A 17,444-nucleotide genomic window follows, 5' to 3' on the forward strand; every position below is an offset into this window, starting at 1 on the left:
AATCAAATTACTAAGCAACCACTGAGCGGAACAACACAAAATAGCTTTCATTTTAAAGCGTAGAATCTCTGCTTTTATCACTAACAACTTTGATCAACTCTTAACGAGTGCTGAGTAGTCCCTCTAAAACGGAGTGTACCGCCTAGCTGCGAAAAAATGAATCATATTCTACCACTGCCTTGATCACCTCAAAATTAGGGATGCACCGATGTGAAACTCGGTATCGCCTCTGATACTGCCATTTTTGCCATTTAAGTCATTAAATTCAAGATCACGTAAACTTTTCCCTCCACTGCGGCTGTCAATCAATCTTCATTCAGCTTTCAAACAGCGCGTCGCGTTCAGTTACAACAGTCAACATGATAAAACTCTCTCCAAGATGATTCAATGTTACTGTTATTATACTTGATCTGTAGATACAGGTCTATGGTTTCGCATAAAACAACTGTATCTTGCTGGACTTTATTGATGTAACTTAATCATGTTACTTTCTACCGGGTGTCTGTTCACAACACTAGAGTAGAGTCAGAGCACTATAATTGTTCTCCACGCGCACAGTAACTGAAATTTAAAACTGTTAAAAGAAAAGGCTCAATAAACCATTGCATAGATAGATACTGTATAATACACTATGCATCAATATGTCTTTCCTTTGTGCTTTGAACGAGTCTATGCAGACTCGACGCCATGCGCGCTGTGACTCCATGTTGCTTCAAGCGCATCATTCTGCGCTCAGGATGCGCATAAGCGCTTTGTGCCGCACTGTATTGCAGCCTTTCATATCATAATACAGTGACGCAATGAAAGATTAACCCTCTGAGGTCTAAGGTGTTTTTGGGGTCCTGGAGGTGTTCTGACATGCTCTGACATTTGTGCTTTTTTCAGTTATTTATAAACATGTTAATGGCAAAGGTGTAAATTCACTCTAAATAGCACAAACGGGGCTACTGTAATATGCGAGCAACATGTATGTACAAGTTTGTATTTTTTAGAGAATAATGTTTATGCATGGTTATTGAAAAAACTAAAACTTAAAGTGTCTGAAATAAGGCAACAAAACACATACTAAATGTGTCCACAAGACTTTTGAGTAATGCGTGTTGTTGCCTAGAATTTTTGCTTCAAAATTATCTGAAAATCATCCTGCCTAATAATTTACACAAAACAATACATTGAATTAAATTTTATAAGACACCTTTTGTCTTTCTTGTGCTTTCTTGAATTATTGTGCATTCATGATTTTTCTAGACTAAATTTTACTGCTGAATTATCCACTAATCTAGTTTATAATAGCATTTTTGTCATAGATTATGATCATATTTTTTTTATTTATAATGAAGTTGTCTCTAAGTAGATTGTGTTTAACACACAAAAGAGTGATTATCAGTTCAACACACAAGAGTTATATAAATTCTACTTGACTTTTAAAAAGAAAACTGCCCTGGTATCGGATCGGTATCGGTCGATACTCAGAATTTTTGGTATCGGATCGATTCTGAAAAAAATGGTATCGGTGCATCCCTACTCAAAATAGGTGGCAATTGAAAGCTTCGAGTCTGAACTTTTCGGTGAATGTAGCCAATTTGCTGAACTCCTAAGAAATGCAAAGGAGTTCAAAGGAGTCATTAGTTCGCGAATTGGAGGTGTCATTAACGGACCATGGCACACATTGTGTGATTATCCCGGCAGTTAGGACATCGCACAAGATTTGTCTCAACACAGAAAACATTTCATCACTGGATAGATTTTTTTTGTTGTTGTTTATTGAAAGTGTGGTTTATCTGAATGTGTGGGAACGCTTTTCAGAGAAGATTTTTCTAGCACAATTTACAACCTAGCACAATTTACAACCATCGGTAGTTCAGGGAAAAAAAATATCCGAATACTTCACGTGAAACTTCGGTCTTCCGACCTTTTACCATTGTGTATTCTCAAAGATATTCAGGCAACTCAATTCATTAATATGTGCGAGGGAGGGAGAGAGAGCAAGACAGTTTGAAACCGGTGAGAGTGGGCGCGCGCGACCAGGGCTCTCTCTCTCCCTTTCTTTCTGCTCGTTCTCTGTTTAACAAGCGCAGCAGTCAGTCATGTATAACTCACCGGTCAAGTAAGACTTTGGCGGGACAAAAATACGCTTTGGCGGCCGCCAAAAAATGTTCAATGCAAGAAGGGCATTCTGACTTTATTTTGAATTCTCGTGTTCGTTCAAGCTCAGAAATAAGAGAAAGACCACTGATCTGTGTGTCTGCCCGGCTCACAGAAAACAACGTGCAAGTTCCAGTCTTCTTACGCTTGATTTTTAAACTGACAGGACTTAAAAACACATGCAAATGATAAACTTTCACTATATGATGGTTAAACTTTGCAATTAATCCGCGAATCGCAAGCGTTACGGGCCTGGGAGCTGCTGGCCCGTACTGATCATGAATCACGGATCAACTACGATCCCCAAGGCTACTTTGGCTACATCGTGGATGCGCACATCGCGATATCGATTCTAAAACGCTATATCGTGCAGCCCTAATGTACTGCAATGTGTCAAAAACATCATACAGCTCATAAAACATTCACAGATCGTTGAAAATGGCACATTAAATACAGCATATTACAATTAAAATGAGCCCAAAATGAACAACCGATTGCGTAGATCACAAGATATTCCTCATGGAGGAACAATTTTAAAAATGCCCATTAGGCACCAAGGACTGAACAAAAAGGCTACCTTTGTTCCCAATGCTGTAACTTTTGATTACTTTATGCTATCACGACAAAATTTGATCCAGATGCAGCTCACATTTAGGGGAACTTCACCAAAAAAGAATTCCCCCCTACCGTATTTCCTTCCCGAGTTATTGCATGTCAAACAAGAAAGATATGCAAAATCATAATATAAATAATATATTTTTTTGTCTTTTATCAGCAGATTCTCTGCATCAGAATTTCCAAATGTAATGTAATTTACCGTATTTTCCGCACTATAAGGCGCACTTAAAAGCCTTTAATTTTCTCAAAAAACGACAGTGCGCCTTATAATCCAGAGCGCCTTATATATGGATCAATTGGTTAATTGGATCAATTGGTTAATAACGCTCCGCGTTATTAAATTCGCCCGCGAACTCGCGCTCGTGTCCATCTTATGCCCGCTCTGTCACACGGCCAGTTCAACCTCGTATAAATCAGGTTATGTGTGTAAGTCACGAGCGCTCACTCTTACAGACAGACAGACAGACAGACAGACAGACAGACAGACAGACAGACAGACAGACAGACAGACAGACAGACAGTCAGACAGTCAGACAGTCAGACAGTCAGACAGTCAGACAGTCAGACAGTCAGACAGTCAGTCCCCGGCGCTGCTCGCGCGTCACAGAATGTTCATAAAGCGTTCCCTGTTCACAGTAACCGGGTCGTCTCATTCAAAACAGCCAGCTGTTGCTGTCAGCGAGCCGCCGCACATGAATACTCGTATGAGTCAGGCTGTGCATGTAAGTTACGTGCATAACGCAAACCTAGTCAAACGTTTGACTGCAGTATCTTATGCGCCTTATAATCCGGTGCGCCCTATATACAGTTAATGTTCTAAAATAGGTCATTCATTGAAGGTGCGCCTTATAGTGCGGAAAATACAGTATATTTTCTAAAGATTTGAAGTGTTCTATGAAAAGATACCTACCTTTTGACTCTCCTTGCTATAGTTTTGGAGTTATGAGTCTTTAGTTTGTGTGTGTCACTCAGAAAAAACAACTCAAAAAATGCTCTCAAGGCTTAAATAATTTTAAGTGAGGCCCCCTGGTTGAGAACCAATGCCATAAAGTCATCATGAAATCAAAACTACACTTTTACATTAATAAATGTATTCACAACAATCACCTTAAGGTCCTGTTCTGCTTTTAGGGCAGCCTGTGTTCCACGGGGTCCTAACGGGGGACCAGAAGGACCACGTGGAGGGTGCTGGGGTCTGGGATGGGGCATCAGACCACCGCTCAGGTTAGGGGACATGGGTGGACCCATGGGTGAACGCTGTACCCCTCCAGGAAAGGAATTTGCATGGGGTGGACGTACCAATGGAGACACCATGTTGGCCTGAGACAACATCTGTAAGCATGATAGATACGAGAAACAGTAAATACTCCAGAAGCGTTATTGAAATATGATTTCGCAAAAACTTACTTGGTGTCTGTAGTGGCTGACCTGTGGGTTGAACTGTCCTGGGAAGTGCTGGGCAATGCGCATTCCTGCAGATGCCGACTGGAACTGTTTGGGATACAGCATGCTGTTCATCTTGCTAGACTGACTACTGGGGCTAGTGGAGCTCGCCCTGAGAACACAAACAAGAAAGCTGTCAAAAAATACAAAATATGCTTAAGACAGATAACGGATATGCATCCAGTACACAAAAAGGCTGTGATGCTCCAAGCTGAAGGTTATTTGTTGGCCAATGAGCTGTAATTGAGCATTGGTCTAGTTTTTGCTCTGGTGTGTTCTGCACCATTGACATTAATCAGACCCCATCAGTCGCTTTTTGGCCAATTGAGCATGTTGAATTGCCAGGAGTGTTTAGCAAAACAACCCAAAAGTAGTAACGAAAGCAAGCAAACGAAAAAGTCAAGAGAGAAAAACGGCAAGCAAGCGCTGCTCTGCTTTTTAAGGTTTGTACACTACCGGTCAAAAGTTAAGGTTTTTGAAAAGTCTCATATCCTCAATAATGCTTCATTTATTTGATCATAAATACAGTAAAATAGTATTGTGAAATATGATTACAATTTAAAATAACTTAATATTTTGATTTGGTGCTAAGTTATCATCAATACTGGTGCTCAATTAATAATGGTTCTTATCAATGTTGAAGTTTTTGCTGCTAAATATTTTTGTGGGAAATGTGATACAAATAGCAGTGCCTCGTCTGTGCTTCCCCCCAATATAGTCCCAAGCCAATATCTGCTTAGGAAATCGCCTAGTCCTAAAATCCGCATTGCTATTTGTACTCATTCAGAATACGAGTAGTAATTATTATTATTTTTTTATTATTACTTTTACTCACGACATGGTATACGGCAACAAAGGATTCCATTCGCTAAGCTAGTGTCGGCGCTGCCAGACTAAGGGCGTTTTCACACTAGCACTTTTGGTGCGCACTAGGGGTGTAACGATACACAGAACTGACGGTTCGGTTCTTCCCATGGTTTTGACGTCTCGGTTCGGTGGGGTACTGTTTTTTAAAAAGCGGTTTAATGAAAAAATTGTGTCTTTGTCTTTAAATTAATTAAATTACAATTAAAGTTTCGGATTAAAACGCAAGGATAAAAAAAAAAAAGATCTGCCAATGCTTTAACAGGGATTAAAGTGAAAAAAATTCTTCTGACTGAAATTTATTTTTCAGGCCAAGTCATATTCCTTTAAATTTATTTAAATAGTCGAGACCAATAGCGTTTTAAGAGGAGATGTTTTAAAGCGCTTTAATATTGCCAGTTTGCGTATTTTAAAAGCTATTTTAATCTATGAAAAAAAATGACTTATGACAAATAATCAACCATCTACATAACTTTTCAGTGCGTGTTTTTATTTATCTTATAAGACCAAACAATGGTAAATTATATTAATATATAGTTTGTTCCATGGCACATCGTTTTGGCTGAGGGCAAAGTGAAGTTTCATAACTTTATATATTTAGGCTATTTAACTTGAACTTTTTAGCCTATTAGAGAGCTGACTAATGTTTGACTGAATTGTTTGCTTTATTTCTCATTGTAGGCCTATAGCTTCTTATAGCCTACCTATTAGGCTACTTATACTTTTATACTGGATATTATTGATCATTAAAACTGACATTTAACAAAAAGAGACAGGGTTGTGCAATGATATATATTCTAAAATATATAAAATATTCTTTATATATTTTACTATGCATTTGCTTCACTGTATGTGTACATGCATAATGCAATAAAACGATACAACCCTGTCTCTGTTTGTTAAATGTCAGTTTTAATGATCAATAATGTTTCATATTTTTAAAATGAAAACAAAAAGAAGCAGGGTTGTGTTTTATATATCGTGTTGTTATAAATATATGCAGTGAAGTAATCAATGTGCGTTGTCTGAACCACATTTATGTGGCCATTTAATATGTTTATGATAATATGTTCATTTATAAATGAAAAGAGGTGTTTTGTATATATTTCATTTTATTGTTGATGAAAAGAGGCAGACTTGTATTTTATACCATATTTCGTTTTATTGTTGCCTAAAATATACATAAAGAGATAACCGGAGTAGCCAGAGCGAGCTGAGTGACGCGATCAAGAACGCGCTGTTCCATTTGCAGAATTACCGGACTCGCGTCCTCTCGTCCTCGGGAGTTCGTGCTCCTGAGTCGAACTTGGCAAGTCCGAACTACCAAGAACGCAAGTCAGAAGTTTGCATAGCCTACTTGGTATTGAGAAACGGCCAATATTGACCCGCGTTCTGTTTTCTATCATGCGCCGTGCACGTTTGCGATGACATAATATGCACGCAAACGCACCAGGGTTCGATAGAATCAAGTTGAATGTGAAACCAGACCAACGCTGCGGGGGACGCCGGGAACAAACGCGCTCTGATTCGGACCGCAGCAAACCAGCTGTAGCGTAGCCTGACTTGCACTTCTCCAAAACTAAGATTAATTAAGTGAACACGGAGCAGTTTTTCCGTGAGCGGGAATTGAAAATCCCGAGTGGACCATAAGCGCAGTGATTACAGAATGCTTTGAGTGGAGAGAGGAACGTACTTTCGCTCCAATCCAGGCTTAACCACATCCCCCTCAGTAGGGTGAATACACCTCGTCTTTCTTTAATTTAAGACCTATACAAACTAAAATTAAGACATTTATCACACTATTTGAGAAATGAAAGCCTATTTACGGGCTTAACATTATGAAAAGTGAATTTAAGAGATTAAGGACAGACGGGAACCCTGCAATTGACGGAAATCCGTCAGAGACTCGCTGCAATTAACGGAAATCCGTCGTAGCGACGGAGAACTTTAATCCCTGTTTAAACTATATAGGGAGCCCGCACTTTACTGTAACATTTTAGACTTTTAGCCTAAATTCAGATGCTATTTATTTTTTAGATATAATAATCAACACCCAACACATTGTATGAAAACATGTAAACTGAACATGAGGCAGTTTTTGCATTAACTTGTATTTTTACTCTAATTCGTAATTTACACAGTTGCTGTCATTTTCATGAAATATATTTTAAACATACGTTAAATAATCAAGATATCATTAACAGGTTAAGTAAAATATAGCATAATATAGGCTAATATAGTGCATTTATTTAGTGCAAGAGTTCATTTGGATGACTTGCCTGCTGAGGTAAATATAATGCTATGTAAAAAACTAAGCTGTTTTATTGGCGTCTTTCCGCTGCTGAAACACTGATTGAGTGATTACATGACTTGTGATGCCTTTCAGTAAGTATACTGTATCTTTAAACATACCTTCAGGTGTCCATTTATTTTTATTCTATAACTGAGAAAGAGATGATTGCGCTGCCGCTTGAAATTAGCTAGTAGGCAGCGATCTGTCACGCCACAGCAAAGAGCGCCAAAACACCATTTATTGTTTGAATTTCGTGATCAAATAGACAGAATTTGAAAGATTACACCTTGCTTATTATCGAAAGTAACAAAACATGGGGCTAGCTATTATATGGTGTTAATGGTGGTTAGGCTACAAAACTGACTTCATTGAGTACACAAGACATGAGGTCCAGTGAGCCAGGGCTGGGCGGGGTAGCAGGGGGGGGGGCGTGTTCGGTGCACCATGAGAGAATCGCGTTATGTAGGATTGCAGGATTGACCCACTGCAAGCAGAGAGATGATTTATGCTTGCCGCAAAAATTGTCTTCGGCTGACAGCCAGCTGTCTTTGGAACGATTTTAATACTTTTGTGGCAGACAGGCACAAGTGTGTTTTTGTATCTTTTCTTTGAAAACAAAACCAAGGGTTAAAAAAAAAAAGAACAAATGTGAAGCGAGCAATTCTAACCATTTTGACGCCTTTTCATTCATAGCGGCGCCGGTTACCAAGCAACGCCATTATGCGCCAGCTGCAGTTTGATGACATAAGCGTACCGCAGTTCGGATACAAATATAATGTAAACAGTACATCGGGGGCAGGGGGAGCAATCGAACTTGGGTTCGGAACAGGCAATCGAACCAAGTGTGAAAGCGCTCTAAGACAATGCATGCACTGAGACAAAAATGCGTTTGCCCACCTATCTAAATGTAGGGGAGACGGTGAATAACCCCTATTTCAAAAAAGGTGGCATGTTCCTTTAAGCTGGATGGCTTTGCATGCATACACACCTATAAGGGCTAGATGTGGGGGTAGTGCTTCTGGCGCTGATAGGTGGAGTTCCAGGCTTCATATCCATTCCACCACTGAAGAGCTTCAGATCCATCTCACACATCTACAACAGATAAAAAGCATCAATGTTTCAAGTGTGCAGGAATTAATCTACTACAGGGTCTACAAAGAAAATTTGCCAAGCATCAAACATGAGTAAATATCCCTGGTCTACAGCCATTAACTTGACTATTGCAAGTAAATAAAACCACATTTGAAGTACAATAAATTTTAAAATAAACAGAAGTTTTACAAAAAAATTAATAGAGCAAAGAAAACATGGGTATCAGCGTATGTGCATTTGTGCACAAACCTTATTGGAAGGCTGCATCATACTGTGTGTATTCTGGCCAATAAGGCCACGGTAGGGCGGATTGCTGGGGGGCTGGCGGTTGAGGCTGGGAGGCGGGCCTTGGGGAGGGGTCGGAGGAAGGGACTGAGGCAAAGCCAAGAGCGGCTGACCACCACCAGAGCCGAAGTTGGGCAAAGACAACTGTGAACCTGGCACAGGAACGGTCACCTGCTGTAGGGCAGAGCTGGGACTGTGTGTTGAGCTGTAGTAGCTGCTCTGCTGCTGGACTTGTCCAGAGTACAGGTTTGAGTGCTGACTCATTCCCTGACGCTGCAGATCAAACACACCCAAAAAACAGCAGTTTAGATCAAGGTCATGGCAGACTGAAAAAGTGGGAGGGAGGAAAGTATAATTGGCCACAAGCAGCCAGAATTAAATTCTGACCTGCAGTAGGTGCGTGTCTATCAGCTGTGAACCTCCCATGCCAGAGGGCTGATTCAGTTGGGGTTCAAACAGGATTGGGATGTGTTGGGTGTTTGAGGTCTGTTGAAAGGCCAGGTTGGACTGAGGCTTGCCCAAATCTGGAGGCTGCACTCCAGGGTAACTATGCAGTGGCGTCCCAGACAGCATCATGGCAGATGTCTGGGAGAGGCTGTTTTGCATGAATGCCTGCTGAGACCTGTGAAGGAAAGAGAGCACACAATATATATTGAAATATTATTTATTACACATACAATTGTTGGATGCTGCAGAGTTAAAAGCAGTCTGCAGTACCTGTAGGTTTGTAAGGAGGAGCCGAAGAGATCTTGCTGTTGAGACACCGGAGGTCCAGTGTTGAGGCTCAGCTGGGCCTGGTGCTGATGCTGGTGTTGGTGTTGGTGTTGATGTTGATGCTGATGCTGATGCTGCCCCTGAAGAGGTGCGTAGATAGGGATGGGGATCTGCTGCACCGCTGTGGGCTATAAGGAACAAATCATTACAGGGTGTCAACCAACCTCAATAACTTCAGGAAAATAGGACTACTGGAAACATTCTTCCAAGATAATGACTTGACAGGCTGATCCTGCTGGAGGAAGACACTGGTGGTGGGTGATACCTGTGAAAGTCCAGGCTGATAGCCTTGCTGTTGGGCTAAAGTGGGAGGAGCCAAACGAGGATGGGGCGCACTGAACAAGTGGCTTGTGTCCATGTAGAAAGCCGGGATTTGAGCTGCAGTACCTACACGATTAGAAACAAGAGTTGATCACTTATTCAAAAGACTTGCATGCAGATGAAGATATAAAATATAGAAATGCAATATCAATTAGAAATGGTTAAATGCATATTATCGTTCAAAAGTCTGGGGTCAGTAAGTAAAGAAATTCATACTTTTCAGCAAGGATGCATTTAATCAAAAGTGACAGTAAATGTCATAAACATTTTCCATTTAAAATAAATGCTGTTTTTTTTTTTTACTTTCTATTCAACAAAGAATCCTGAAGAAAAAAGTATCATGGTTTCCACAAAAATATTAAGCAGCACAACCTTTTTCAACTGATAATAAAATAAAAAAATAAAAGTTTCTTGAGCATCAAATCAGCATTTTAGAATGATTTCTGATGGATCATGTGACACTGAAGACTGGACTAATGATAGTGAAATCAAGCTTTGCATCACAGAAATAAACTACATTTTAAAATTTAAAAGGTTTTCAATTCTGATGATATTTCCTAATATTACAAGGCATTTTAATTATATGAATGCAGCCTTCGTGAGCATAAGAAACTTCTTTTAAAAGTCTTACTAACCCCAAACTTTTGAAAAATAGTGTATTAAATCAAATTCACATCATTCAAAAGACAATATTCAAAATTAATAACAAAATTATGTATATTGGCTGCATGAGGGTGTTCTGGTCTATAAATAAAAGTACCTGCTGCAGACTGGGATACGAACACCTGTGGGGTCTGTTGCTGCGGTAACAGAGAAGGCGCACAGCCCAGTTGGGAAAAGTTAGTGCTGGACATTACTGAACTCTGCAGCTGCTGGGGCTTCACCTTACAGATGTTGGGAGGGTCAGTGGCTGATGTGCTCTTCGTGCTTAGAGAGGACGTTGTGTAGGTAGCGGATCCTGTATAACAGAGGATAAATATTAAAATCCTGCCAAAGTCTTTTTAAAGTGCTTTTACCAGCACACCCCATGAAAGGGTCAAAGCATAAAGTGTAAACTCCTACCGGACAGTGAGGTGCTGGGGGTGACAGAGGCCACAGGTATCTGAGGCACTGAAGCACTAGAGAAGGAGTTAAAGGAGGTACTGCCTGCTCCTCCTCCACTGGTGATGGGGGAAGCAGAGGATGTGACAGGAGAGCTCTTTTCCCCCAGACTAGGCGAGTTCTCCCAAGCCTTACGGGCTGATTCCATCTGCAGGAAAAAAGTGAGAACCAGTTTTACAAGATGCTTTTGGTAGCATCTGCTGATTTATGACTGGTGAAACTATAACAAACAAAAATAAAACCTGGCCTAAAATTTTTGTTTTGTGCTGCCATTGATTAGTGGATCAGTATTTGAAAAATTCTGATTAGCAAATTAATCATTCAGTGTGCGTCTTACTTTGAGTGTGAGGTCTACAGTAGCAGGAGAGACTGTGGCAAGGCTGGAGCTTTGCTGCAGGGCTTCTCTTCGCTGAATAGGTAACGGGTGCGGGAGAGCCACCTGAACCAACAACCAAGAAAAGGATCAGAACACAGAAAAACTACGCAAACACAAAGATCGATTACAGCACTGAAGCACTAACAGGGGTCACAAGGCTCTCCTCCATCTTTGTCCCTGCAGTGGGGACGTTGTCAGCTAAAGAGGACGACGGGATTGTGTAATCAGTCACCGATTCCTGCACAATAAATAGAGTCAGGGAAAAATAAACCCTACAAATCATTTTTCTATAAAATATACACTACTAATCAAAAGTTTGTGCTTGGAAAAGTCTCTTACGCTCATCAGGGCTACATTTATTTGAGTGTAATATACAATTGAATAAAAATAACTACATTGATATTTGATAAATGTTCTTGAGCATCAATGTTGAAAACCGTTGTGCCTTTTAATATTTTTTGTGGATAATATTTTTAAGTGATTTTTTTTTCAGGATTCTTTGATGAACAAAGTTCAGAAGAACAGCATTATTTGAAAAGAATTTTGTAACATAAAATGTCTTTACTGACACTTACGATCAATTTAATACAACCTTTCTGAAGAAAAACAAATTTTAAAAACTCACTGAACTTTTGAATGGTAGTGTACAAATGAAATGATTGAGGCAGCAGGATATTATATTGCACCTTAGAGCTGCTGGAGTATTCTGCTGATGGAGCAGTGATCATGCCCTCAATGTCTCCACCCAGCTCAGGAACGTTGTCTTTAGTAGGTGAGCTGGAGTCTCGGTCTCGGCTGCCTCCAGTTCCACTTTTATCCAGACCCTCTCCATCGGACTGACGCACATCTTTGGCAGCCTTGCGGTTCTTGAGCGAACGCTCTTTACCAATGGGTCCAGGTTTATATTCCTTGTGCTCCAGTAGAGGGATGTCAGGTAACTGTAGAGGAGAAATTGTTCATTATTCACCAACATACACACAAAAGTCTGGGACCACTAATGAACATTTTTCTATTTTGCATATCAGCACAACAATTTGTCCCCCTTTTGCCTTAACAACAGCAGCCAATTTCACAGCCCTGTGCCACATATCTCACAAACATACATAATGCAGCAGACTTTCCAAATTAAACAGAATATTTGTAATGCAATTGCTGTTGCACGTTCAGGGTTCCCACTATTTTTCGGCGATCATTTTCCAGGACATTTTCAATTTTACTATGGCGGGAATAAAAGACAAGGATCAAGTGCTAAATTGATATATTGCTCTCTAATCCTGAATCGGAAATCGCCCCATATACCCTCAGATAGGGCGCAATTTGAGGGGACAGCCATTTTGTAGTGCTGTCTGAAACCATAGTGGACGTTACTGTGTGTACTCATTCAATCCCACATTGCACTGCAATAACGAGTGTGCAACCGATGTATGGCTCAAAAGCTGTCCGAATTCACTGACTCGTTTTCATTCCCTCCTTCAAGTGAACAGTATTAGTGGACAAACGTAGGGAATAGTGAATGAGGGTTGAGGGGGCGATTTCGAATTCAGCCTAAGTCTTTAAAAGGCGTACAGTTTATTACCATGACTTAACTATAAAATCAGTTTTTAATATGGGCTCTTAATCATACATTATGACTATGGAAGCTTGTTTACGCCACAGAATAAAAAATAAAAAAGGTAATTGCAACTTTATTTCGCTATTATGACTTTTTCTTGCAATTGTTTACATAATTGTAGGGCTGCAGCTATCGATTCTTTTTTAAATCGATTAATCTAGCACTTAATCGATCGTTTATTCGTTTTTTTTTGTGTGTGTGTGTTTTATTAACAGAATAGTTATATTAAACTTGTGTCTATTTCAGTTAAAGCTGTTATAAGTTATATACTATGCAAGTTATAAAGCTCTCTCATATGTGAATTTCCCTTTAAGATGTTATAATATAACCACTCTAAGCATCTAAGCATATTTGTGTATTCTGGTAGTTTAACGCTGAAGAAGAGCTGTAACGTGACTTGAACACGCAGTAAAAGCTGACGCACTTTTTGTTCCGTGCGTTTTAAATGAAAAATTTGTACTCCGAATCTTTATTAAAGACCAACAGGCTGGGGACTTCAATTTTTTGTTGTTGTCTGTATTTGGCCGACGTGAAATACAAACAAGGTCTCGCAAAGACTGCAATACAATATTTGTTCCTCAATCACGTCCCTGTGTGTACAGTGAATGCATGCTGAAATGATTGTTGCGTGGCAACATAAAAGTTTAAGCATATGTTATGCATTGCTGCAATTGGTCTGACTGGCGCGCATGTGTGTGTGTGAAGGGCTTCTTTTTTTAGGCTATACTCTTGCAATTGAACGTGATAGTTACGTTTACTACTTAAAAATGTTAACAAAACGTTTACTAAAAAATTATAACAAAAAATATTGGAACTATTTGAATGTTTTATTTAAAGCTCCAGTCCGTAACCTTTTTGGGTTAAAAATGATCTACATAACATTTATCTACAATAAAATTTAAATACATAACCAGCCAGTGTTCAAAACTATCTGCTTGCTGTAGCTCGATTCAAAACTAAGCTTGTAATAATGTTTTTAATTCCAGTGGTACTGGTGGATTTCTGCAGGAAATTCGAGCATGTCTTTGCGTCATTACGTCACATCTAAAGAAGGTGTCTCGGCTGGTAGGCTATATTGTGTGAGGTTTGAACAATATTCCTTTTTTTTTGGCCAGTGATAATCTCTTTGCAGGGTTCGTACAGACTCTGTCAAATGAAATTCCAGGACTTTCAAGGACTTTAAGCACTACATTTTAGGATTTCAAGGACTTCAATCATCACTTATCAAACAATATCTTTATTATTATTTTTATTTTTTTCATTTTATTTTTTTACTCAAATTAAATATATGTGGTATCTGATGTTTCACTTCATAGAGGTCAATCCATTGACCGGCGCTGTCAGGTATGGGAAATCCACTTAACCATTGAAAGGATATTGAAACAGATGTTTACACACCCGTGAAATATCAATTATTTAATCCAATTTTGATACTACAACAAAAACTGCCAGCCTAATTAATGTGAATTTAAAACATTATTAAAGGTAACCAGCCAGCAACAAAATAAGAACGAATAATCAACTTACAAATAAATACAATAGAACAAAGAAAGGCTACAAATGAAATTAACAGTGTTTTTAGAGTTTTTCGGGTATATCTAACAGGTACAGAAATTTGAATAAAGTAATAAAATGTGAAAAAAATGCATATTCATTACTGGATAAATTAAATCTAGATGGAACTTTTTGTAAAGTTGAAAAGGGTAGCCTATTTAGTCAAGAGCAGTGAGTAATTTATTTGTCCATTGTTTGATTAACATTAAAACAGCAGTGAGTTTGTTAAACTGCTGCCCCTTTAAGACAGAACGCACAGACCCCATTTGAACATGGCTACGTTCACTTGAGATATAACCAAGGGGGTAATCCATCAGCCGGAAGTTGAAGCCTCGCGGGAGCCGCCATTGTAGCAGAACTTCACCTGCTGTTAGCATTCCATTGACTACCATTCATTTTGGCGTCACTTTGACAGCGAATAACTTTACATCTGAGGCGTCCAAAGACTTCATTTGTCCATTATTTATTTCTAATGAAACACGACAATGTATAAAAGGCTCCATTACTTTGTATCTTACGTTATGGCCCCGTAGAAGCCGTTTTTGTAAAAATAGGTTAACGATTGCGTCATAACCACGCTACTTTATGTCGCACAATAGAGACATTACTGTATAGACAGGAGGAGAAGCTCGCAGTCAATCTTTTACTGTCTATGAGGCAATCGGGGGGACATGGAGGCATAAAGTCAAGGGAGAAGCCCATAGATAGAGAGTCCATAAAAACAACGGGACAAAATATTTCAACAACGTTTTTGAGGAATTAGGTGATTCAGATTTGTTTTGCCACAGCTACTAGAAGATGTACAACTGTCAGACTGTCGTCATGCTCAGTTTGAGCCTGCGCAGTCGCTCAGCCATCAGACAGGAAGTGCAATAATAGGGCTTCAGTCTTCTCCGTTGAAATCAATGGGGTCGCTGTGTCCATTTCATTTTCTGTCTATGGATATAACTGACTTTGTTTACTAGGATACTAACTCGCCAAGATGGGCGTTTTTACATAATTTTGTGTGAATTCGTCCGTACAAGCGCAAGACGTGAAAGACAATTTAATTCAGTATTCGCATGCGGAGACGCTGCATGGTTTGCGGGGCGCGCGCTGATGTTTGCGTTCATGGAACTTCTTGACTGCAAACTTCCGGTAATAATGTAGGGAATCACTCGTTATACATAAATCAGGTAACAGTTCATGTTTTACTTTACTTACATATACAATTTAGTTTTCATCCAAATAACACGTGCTGAATGAACGATCAGCAATCAAGAGCATTCAAAAGAACTGCGCTCTCTATCGTCAGTTAACATTAATAATAAGCTACATGCCTCGTTTTATTTTCTTTGCCATTGACATCCGACTGAACTACAAACCTTCCACTGATGTCTGTTTAGGGATGTGCTCGACCAGCTCACGTGTCTGTGCCGCTGCGCGCTCAATCCACTGCGCAGTTTTCTCTGATCAGCTTGCGCACCGCAGCTATGTGTTACTGTACACACAGTGCCTGGGCATATCGGTTGTTGGTATCGGAGCATTTTTACGAGTACATGAGCTCGGTATTGGTGCATCCCTATTTTTAATAATTCAAGGACTTTCAAGTACCTCTTCAAAAATATTGCTGTTTTCAAAGGTTTTCCTGGACTTAAATATCAAAAAGTCAAATTCAAGTACTTCAAGCACTTTAAGCACCTTTTTCAAACCCTGTCTTTGTTCTCTGCTAAAGAAAAACTGAAGAACTTTCAAAAAAATAATTTTCCAGGACAAGATTGTCCAGGATATTTTACATTCTCAAATTTTCCATGCGTTTTCCATGACTGGAAAGTTTATCAGCGATTTTCCAGGTTTTCCATGACGAGTGGGAACCCTGACGTTGTATATACAGGTCCTTCTATAGACAAAAGCAGGGACTACCTTCTGAGGTTTGACAGGTCCAGCGCGGGGCTGTTTTTGTCTCTGCTCTTTGGGTTCAGGTAGTTTATTATCAGAGGTTTTCTCTAGCAGGGTGGGCACTCCATCACTCTCAGTGCTGCCTGATGAAGAGGGGGCACCAAACTGGATGCTTTCCATACCCAGCTCAACCCCAGTGTCTGTGCCAGGTTTCACACCCTAAAAACACACACACACACACACAAACATCACCACTTACTAAAGTTCAGAATATCAAAATGGTGCTGGTCAGCCCGTAAAAATATCAACCTGGTGATAAACACCCTTGTTAAATTCTTATCGAAATATTCAAATATCCTTCTCACACCTCAGGTGTAACAGTCCCAGTGAATGAAGTAAGGGGTTTGTTCCAGGCACTGACAGAGGGAGGCTGGGGAGGGCTGATAGGTCCAACTACAATAGAAAGAGTTAAATCAAAAATTAAATCAAAGAAAAAATATGTCAAGAAGAAAAACTCCCTGCTCTTAATTTATTTCTTTGTTTTTCAAGAAACTATTCAAGTAAACATTAATAAAGATAGTATGCGGTGTAAGTAAACTTGGCTTTAAGTTGAGACACTTACGTTTCTTGACATCAGAGAGAACAGTGGAGCCAGCCACCTTGTTCTCCCACAGTTCAGTACCCAGGGTGTTGTGCGTCTGACTCTTGGCAGAGAAGTCTACAGGTGCAGGAGCCAGAGGTGCAACAGCACCCTCAAGAGGCTGGGGCGGGCTAGTGCTCTGATTAGAGGTGGGCAGATTGTGCTGTGACACAGAGATAGCTTGCTGTGGTTGAGGCTGCTGTAGGACAGACTGGGGCTGTGGAGCTTGGGCTGATGGTTGCTGCTGCTGCCCTGCTGCCATTCCTTGCTGCTGTTGATGTTGTTTTTTGGCAAACCGTGGGGGAAGTTTAGAACCGCCACCACCCCTGCCCTTCTCTCCAGAGCCCTTTTTACTCCAGTTCTGCAAAGCATTTGGACAGACATAGAAGATATCGGATGAAATTTTGGCATTGCACCAACTGCCATGGTTCAATGCATGCAATACATG

The 17,444-nt window shown here is 39.9% G+C and overlaps 1 protein-coding gene across 2 annotated transcripts in view; it reads right to left on the reverse strand.

Annotated features, from left to right (window-relative positions):
* Positions 1-17,444, reverse strand: part of prrc2c (proline-rich coiled-coil 2C) — a 63,425-nt gene that overhangs the window by 8,855 nt on the left and 37,126 nt on the right. Inside the window, exons 18-32 of one of the 2 annotated variants that reach the window (XM_077220746.1) lie at positions 16,979-17,357; positions 16,724-16,809; positions 16,381-16,575; positions 11,999-12,250; positions 11,458-11,550; positions 11,274-11,375; positions 10,898-11,084; positions 10,596-10,793; positions 9,780-9,901; positions 9,458-9,642; positions 9,128-9,362; positions 8,705-9,013; positions 8,352-8,455; positions 4,192-4,318; positions 3,871-4,095 (exon numbers count right to left, since the gene is read on the reverse strand). In XM_077220746.1, the coding sequence (XP_077076861.1) occupies positions 3,871-4,095; positions 4,192-4,318; positions 8,352-8,455; positions 8,705-9,013; positions 9,128-9,362; positions 9,458-9,642; positions 9,780-9,901; positions 10,596-10,793; positions 10,898-11,084; positions 11,274-11,375; positions 11,458-11,550; positions 11,999-12,250; positions 16,381-16,575; positions 16,724-16,809; positions 16,979-17,357 (2,799 nt within the window). Of the gene's footprint in view, positions 1-3,870; positions 4,096-4,170; positions 4,319-8,351; positions 8,456-8,704; positions 9,014-9,127; positions 9,363-9,457; positions 9,643-9,779; positions 9,902-10,595; positions 10,794-10,897; positions 11,085-11,273; positions 11,376-11,457; positions 11,551-11,998; positions 12,251-16,380; positions 16,576-16,723; positions 16,810-16,978; positions 17,358-17,444 lie in introns of both variants that reach the window. The other variant, XM_077220745.1, reaches the window with a different exon arrangement.

Source organism: Siphateles boraxobius, unplaced genomic scaffold (genome assembly GCF_051911475.1).
Source record: "Siphateles boraxobius isolate OS27281-9 unplaced genomic scaffold, OSU_SipBor_1 8, whole genome shotgun sequence".
Lineage (NCBI taxonomy): Eukaryota > Metazoa > Chordata > Actinopteri > Cypriniformes > Leuciscidae > Siphateles > Siphateles boraxobius.